Genomic DNA, 7,796 nt, shown 5'->3' with positions numbered 1-7,796 from the left:
CAGCAATAAACAGTGAAATTTTATTTTCCGCCTAACATCTGACATACCATAGCGGAAGAAGTGATAAAAGGCGTTTTTTCCTAAGAGATTTAGAAGAGGAAATGGTTGGACCACTAATGGAACTTCGTATTCAGATCCCTAATCTTCCGAAGAAAATCGTTGATGCCATGCAAAGATGTGGTGTTCAAAAAGATGTCATATTGCCGAACCAACTATCTGTTTCAGGAAAAAGAAGAAGATGCAATTATTGTCGATATAACAAACACAGTAAAAGTGCTATGACATGCATTAAGTGTAAAACCAACATTTGTAAGGAACATAGTGGCGTTCTTTGTGCTTCTTGTTTGTCACATGTTGAAAACTAAGAAAAATGCAATTTTATGTGAACAATGAATAATAACTTTTTGTCAAAATATTGCCTATATACGTAATATTGTGAACAATGAGTATGTTTTAATTGAAGAAATGGTTGTAATAAATGTTATAAAATGTAAACTGCAACTTATAAGTGAATTAATAAAATTATTTGTATATGTTGTATGTAAATGGATGTAACTAATAAAAATTCACTCTTAGAGTTTTTTAAAAAATTAATAAAATGTTAATCAGGCCCACCAGATCCTGTTACTGTATCTTAGGAATCTTTCAATATGACAATAAATTTGACAGAAATAAATTTAACTTCAAAGAATGATTATATGAAAAGAGGAAAATTTTAAATTAGGACAAGACCTTAGAGACCCTCCATATGCATTCAGGTGTATTTTTGGCACCATGCATCCTAGGGGTTAAGCTAGAACAAAAAAAATGGTTCAAATGGCTCTGAGCACTATGGGACTTAACATCTATGGTCATCAGTCCCCTAGAACTTAGAACTACTTAAACCTAACTAACCTAAGGACATCACAAACACCCAGTCGTGACGAGGGAGAGAAAATCCCTGGCCCCGCCGGGAACCGAACCCGGGAACCCGGGCGTGGGAAGCGAGAACGCTACCGCACGACCACGAGCTGCGGACTAAGCTAGAACAGCCACATACATTTGGTTGTGGTGAAGTCAAACGAGAGTTCTGTGAGAACTCACAGAAACTCTCAGCAAATTTCATTCGACATTGTACATCATACATAGTCCACCACTTCAAATACGACGACAGACGATTCTAGACAAAAATTAAAAAAAATACTTCGCATAATTTAATTAAACAGTGGAGCAGGAAGGGGAGGGGCTATACGAGTACTGATACACACAAATGATCCGTCATTCACCAAATAGCAACTTGCGACATAAAATTTCAGATGTAGAAATAGTGAAACGTTCTTTGTCTAAAAAAAATAAATAATAAAAAGTTAGAGGTCAAGTATGGCAATTGCGTCAACATAACTTTATTTTCAACAACATTCGATTCTTCCTTTATATATTTGTCTGTGGAATATCGAAAATATAATAGTAACAAAAATCGGGTTTGCAGATTGCAAATTACATTATAATTATCAAAAAAATAGTTTCAAATCAGTTCTAGGTCAGCCACATGCTCGTACCTTTACCTGAGATTGGAAAGGATATGTTTGAAAACATACATGAAAATAATGTTCACAAAACACATTACATAGAAAAGAGAGCTTTTGCAAGCTTCACCATCACGTAACCGATTGACGTATCAGTAAGTGTGAATGGAGGACAAGTAAGACATCTGAGTGCAAGCACGGGCTTTAAACTACACCAAGATTTCAGCCGGATTAACGTAAGTGCTGAGGTAACCGGGAACAAAGCGTGGGTCAGGATCAGCGTCCATAGCCGACAGCTTCGCTTGCACTGGAGCTCTTGCTGCCCGACACGGAGCCACCGTGGCCGTAGCCGACGCTCTCGGACGCTGACTGACTCGAACTCTTGCTGCCACTAAGGCTGCCATAGCCTCCTCCAAAGGCACCACTCTGGGAGCTGCTCGAAGACATGCTGCCGCTGCCACTCAAGCCACCGTAGCCACCTCCGAAGGCCCCACTCTGGGAGCTGCTAGAAGACTTGCTCCCACTGCCACTGATGCCGCCATAGCCACCTCCAAAGGCGCCGCTCTGTGAGCTGCTGGAAGACTTGCTCCCACTGCCACTGAGGCCGCCGTAGCCACCTCCGAAGGCACCGCTCTGGGAGCTGCTGGAAGATTGGCTACCACTAGCGCTCCCGCTGCCTTTCCCTCCTCCTACTGCGCCACTCTGGGAACTGCTGGATGACTCGCTACCACTGATGCTTCCGCTGCCTTTCCCTCCTCCTACTGCGCCACTCTGGGAACTGCTGGATGACTCGCTACCACTGATGCTTCCGCTGCCTTTCCCTCCTCCTACAGCACCACTCTGGGAACTGCTGGAAGACTGGCTACCACTGATGCTTCCGCTGCCTTTCCCTCCTCCTACAGCGCCACTCTGAGAACTGCTGGAAGACTGGCTACCACTAGCGCTCCCGCTGCCTTTCCCTCCTCCTACAGCACCACTCTGGGAACTGCTAGAAGACTGGCTACCACTGATGCTTCCGCTGCCTTTCCCTCCTCCTACAGCGCCACTCTGAGAACTGCTAGAAGACTGGCTACCACTGATGCTTCCGCTGCCTTTCCCTCCTCCTACAGCGCCACTCTGAGAACTGCTGGAAGACTGGCTACCACTAGCGCTCCCGCTGCCTTTCCCTCCTCCTATAGCACCACTCTGGGAACTGCTAGAAGACTGGCTACCACTGATGCTTCCACTGCCTTTCCCTCCTCCTACAGCGCCACTCTGAGAACTGCTGGAAGACTGGCTACCACTGGCACTGCCGCTGCCGCCGCCGCCGCCAACGGCCCCACTCTGGGAGCTGCTGGAGGATCCACTGCCGCTGATACTTCCACTGCCACCACCTCCTGCACCGAATTTCATATTGTATTTCACAGAACAACAAAAACAGTTAGACGTCTGGGAATAATCTGTGCAAGAATTTTGCCTGGACTTAATAATGCAAAGAAGTTGAGCTGCTAGTCCCGACAAGAAAAGAGGACAGACCTATAGTAAACATGTCACTGAAAACAGCCGAAAGTTTCAAGCACTAGTGAAGCATAATGCATGAAAATAGAAGAAATGCACAAGAGTTAAGTAAAGGAGAATGATATGGAACAAATAAATCCGTCATAAAGGTAAGATTGTGGTATACTAAATGTACAAGAACAGGTGATTAAGCAGATGGTCAACGGATAAGTTGAAAATGTAACAAAGCGAAAAATACTGAGCCGCAGCAGCGACAGAAATATGGAGGGAAGACGGAAGTAAGTGGAGAGGAAGACGGAAGTAAGTGGAGAGGCTTCTGTTCCAAGGAGACCAGTGGGAGAAACTGTGAGAGATGATCATGATGATCTCCTTATTTACCAAAATACCTACACACAAGGTAAGTAACTGAACTATTCCAAAGACTAACAGGGTGTCCCACGAGGAATAGTCAATATTCAGGGATGTGACAGGAGCGGTCATCCGATGCAAAAGTCAAGTAAACATGAACTCTAAAATATATACCTCAAGAGCTATGAGCACCTCTTCATCTTCGATATTGTGAAGCAAATCTTTTCTACTGCAATGTCTTTGCTTTACATATTTTGACAGGGGGTAGTACGGTCCACGACCTTGCCGCAGTGGATACACCGGTTCCCATGAGATCACCGACGTTAAGCTCTGTCGGACGTGGTCGGCACTTGGATGGGTGACCATCCAGGCCGCCATGCACTGTTGCCATTTTTCGGAGTGCACTCAGCCTCGTGATGCCAATTGCGGAGCTACTCGACCGAATAGTAGCGACTTCGGTCAAGAATACCACCGTACGACCGGAAGAGCGGTGTGCTGACCCCACGCCCCTCCTATCCGCATCCTCCACCGAGGATGACACGGCGGTCGGATGGACCCGGTAGGCCACTCGTGGCCTGACGACGGAGTGGTAGTATGGTCCAAAAGACGAAAAATGTCTGGTAACGTGGGCTCTAAAGTGCACATCTTATGAGCTGTGAGTACTTGTTCAGTTTCAGTACGGTGAAATACATCTCTTCTACTGAAAAGCCCTCACATTTCTTAGAGAATGCATTTTAGAGCCCATGTTTACTAGAAATTTTTTTGTTGTTTAGGTTCATGCTAACTCCTCGAAAAATATGGAATGCAAATAGACTGCAGTAGAAGAGATTTCACAATATCGAAGGAGAATAAGTGCTCTTAGCTCTTACGTTATGCATTTTAGAGCCCGTAATCATTCCTATCATATCCCTGAATACTGGCCAATCCTCCTGGGACATCCTGTACAGTCTTCTGATAAGTCTATAGCTCATGCGTGAGCGCGCTTGTGGTTGTTTACTTAGAAACGGCAAACATTAAAGTAAGATGTTCCCCAGGTCAACATATTGTTGGCACAGGGCGGATTATCAACGTACACTAGCTACATAAAAAGAATCCTGTCTTTTCGCAATACTAACATTACATAAGTCGTTGTGCACCTGCGAGCGATATTCTTAGACCTTGAGCTACCACTAGTTATTGTGCCAGCCCACTTCAACATGACTCAACTCACTGGCAGTGGGTGAACACTTTACTACAGACTTGCTCCTTCCGCCCTCTGGAAGGCAAAATCAGCGGACTCCTGCGTAGCCCCACTGGAAACGACACGAAGTAATGTGTTAAGCTGTTGAAGGAACGAATGCAAACGGATGTTAGCTTGTAGGTGGATATATATATACGGCAAGTACAAAAATTTGGAGCAACTTTTCCATTTGCATTACGTCAGATCTCGTAACATTTTCCGTGGGAACGAAACAGACGTTAATACTAAAGTGCTCAACCACTGCCAATGAGTTAATCAATTATAGTGAATTTCTGACAGGAGACATTTACCCATTCACAGTTGCCTTTCTTGGAGCGCAACCGTTTGATATAGCCCTTACTAAAATGTAAGATAGATGCTAAAGAAACTTAAGATGAAGCTTTTGGAAGAAAGGCAATGTTTTTCTCCCCTGTTGCATAAATTTAAATATCAACATACTTGGTGGACCACTCTACTGTTCTAATGCTTCAATGGTAAACCTCTCGGAAGAATCGTAATAATTAAATTAGAGATTAAAGCATGTATTTAGTCTGTCATATTTCCGTACTTCTGTATATGCGTGGAAAAGGAAAGGGATTGCCAAATACTGATGCGATGTATCCACTGCACTGCACAGGTTAATGACTTGCTGAGTGTGCACGTAGCTGTGAGCGTCACTCCACAACAGACAGCAGGGAACAGCGTGGCGGTGCGGCGCCTCCAGGGGGTGTGATAATAACTGAACAAAATATGTTTGTGTAAATTCGTAAACAATGTTAATATTTCAATACATTTTTAAATGCTATGCCTGGATGAGGTAGTTGACCGAGCTTCAACTTCAGTTACATCTCCGACTGTTTGCTGATGACAGTGTAGTATACGGGAAGGTATGGTCCTTGAGTGACTCTAGTAAGATAGGGGATGACTTAGACAGAATTTCAGTTTGGAGTGACGAATGGCAGCTTGCGCTGAATTTATAAAAATGTAAGTTAGCGCAGACGAGAATCAAAAACAACCCTGTAATTTTCAAATACATTATTAGTAGTGTGCTGCTTGATGCAGTCACGTCGATTAATTATCTAGATGTAATGTTGCAAACCGATATGAATTGCAACGGACACGTAAGGACGGTTATAGGGAAGGCGAGCGATCCACATCCACTGATAGAATTTTAGAAGAGTGTAGCTCATCAGTTAAGCAGACTGCATATAGGGCACTTAGGCGACACATTCCTGAGTACCACTGTTCGGATTTTCGAGATCCCCACAGGGACGGAATACAGGAAGACATCACTGTCATTCAGAGGCGTGCTGGTAGATTAGCTAGCAGTAGGTTCAACGAACACGCGAGAGTTACGGAGATGCTTCGTGAACTTTAACGAGAATCCCTGGAAGGACGATGACGCTCTTCTGGCGAAACATTACTGAAAAAATTTAGAGAACGGGTATTTGCTGCTGACTGCAGAACGATTCTACTACCGTGAACACATATGTAGCTCAGGGACCGCGAAGGCAAGAGCAAAAAAATTTGGGCTCGGATGTAGGCGTATAGAAACTCATCATGAGGTTGAAGCTCCTTTGTCCGTGTTTGCTTTAAGAATACATATGTCTTTGGATGGGGAACGCCTTTAGCAAAACAGTTTTTTGTTTTTTATCCCAAATATGTTTCAATGCAGTTGCAGCATCATGAGTGGGCTTTTATTTTATGGCTGTTAAACATAAAGAATGTTCTTTACCGTTTACGCACATGTAAATATTAATTTTTAAAATCGTAATTACGAATTTTTCAAGAACACATAAAATTATATATTCATACGTTTTGCCACATGGTGAGGTACATAATATCTCAGGAAAACCACACATGTAAATATTAGTTTTTAAAATCGTAATTACAAATTTTTCAAGAACACATAAAATTATGTATTCATACCTTTTTACCACATGGTGAGATACATAATACTTCAGGAAAACCACACCATGTGGTATAAAGGTATGAATACATAATTTTATGCGATCTTGAAATATTTTTAAGTACTATTTTAAAAAGTAATATTTACACATGTACAAACAGTAAAGCACATTCTTCATGTTTAACAGCCATAAAATAAAAGCCCACTGCAACTGCAGTGAAACTTGTTTGGTATAAAAAATAAAATTGTGTTTTGCTAAAGAAGGACCCCATCCAAAAACACATGTACAGAAACTCGTTTTTCTCTCGCTCCATTTGTGAGTGTAACAGGAAAGGAAACCACTACCAATTGTACATGGTATCCTCTGCCACACACCACACGATGGCTGTTTGTGACACTACCTGGCCAGTCAAATTCTGCTTCTACATTTGGCGAGAGAAGACTCCTAGCACTCGAGAGCATTGTTGCCAGTTTCCAACTGCAGAATGAAAAATGCTGCCCTGAGCACAGACTGAAAATCGTAGTCTCCTAGTACTGAGTCTACATTGAGACGTTACTGTAGAAACACCTGCAACGACTGGTCATGCTAGAGCAAGGAGTAACTGAGCAGAGCCCATCTCAGCTATCGTGTATCTTCTTTGAGTGAAAGCACTAAACAACTCAAACCAGCTACCTCTGGGCTGGGTGTCAAATGTGAACTTCGCTGCTGCTATGCTAGGGCTGTGCAGACACTCACCTGGTTTGCCATGTCCTCCTTCTGCTCCTCCTCCTCCTCCTTGACCTCCTCCTCCTTGACCTCCTCCTCCTCCTGCTCCTCCTCCTCCTCCTCCTCCATGACCGCCCTCATGTCCTCCTCCTCCGTGACCGCCTCCTCCCCCTCCGTGACCTCCTCCTCCATGTCCACCCTCATGACCGCCGTGACCTCCTCCTTCTCCTCCCCCTCCCCCTCCGTGTCCTCCTCCTCCTCCATGTCCACCCTCATGGCCGCCGTGGCCTCCTCCGTGACCGCCGTGTCCGTGGCCGTGGCCGTGTCCGTGTCCGTGCCAGTGTCCGTGGCCGTGCCCGTGCCAGTGGCCGTGGTGGCCGTGGTGTGCGTCCGAGTCCGCTTCGCGCCGCTCCCTCAGCGACTCAGCAGCTGCAACACACGTTCGCTGTCAGAGAGCCGCCACGCCCACTCTGCGCGTCTGGTTGCAACTTCTTTAGACGACAAAGTGCTCACATCAGACGCTTATCGATCCATGAATCAAGACTGTCAGGATACATAGAAACTAAAAATAGAACACAGAGAAGCGCGATTACAAGTTCAGTGAAGAAGAAA

The 7,796-nt window shown here is 44.5% G+C and overlaps 1 protein-coding gene across 1 annotated transcript; it reads right to left on the bottom strand.

Annotated features, from left to right (window-relative positions):
- Positions 1–1,781: 1,781 nt before the first annotated feature.
- On the bottom strand, positions 1,782–6,511 carry LOC124559182 (keratin, type I cytoskeletal 10-like). The gene is made up of 2 exons (XM_047130909.1): positions 6,507–6,511; positions 1,782–2,145 (listed from the first exon to the last, which is right to left on the bottom strand). The coding sequence occupies exons 1-2, from the start codon at positions 6,509–6,511 to the stop codon at positions 1,782–1,784; spliced, it is 369 nt and encodes a 122-aa protein (XP_046986865.1).
- Between the last annotated feature and the right edge of the window lie 1,285 nt (positions 6,512–7,796).

Source organism: Schistocerca americana, chromosome 1, assembly GCF_021461395.2.
Source record: "Schistocerca americana isolate TAMUIC-IGC-003095 chromosome 1, iqSchAmer2.1, whole genome shotgun sequence".
Lineage (NCBI taxonomy): Eukaryota > Metazoa > Arthropoda > Insecta > Orthoptera > Acrididae > Schistocerca > Schistocerca americana.
The sequence above is the reverse complement of the archived record's forward strand: the minus strand, read 5'-3'. Positions and strand labels throughout refer to the sequence as shown.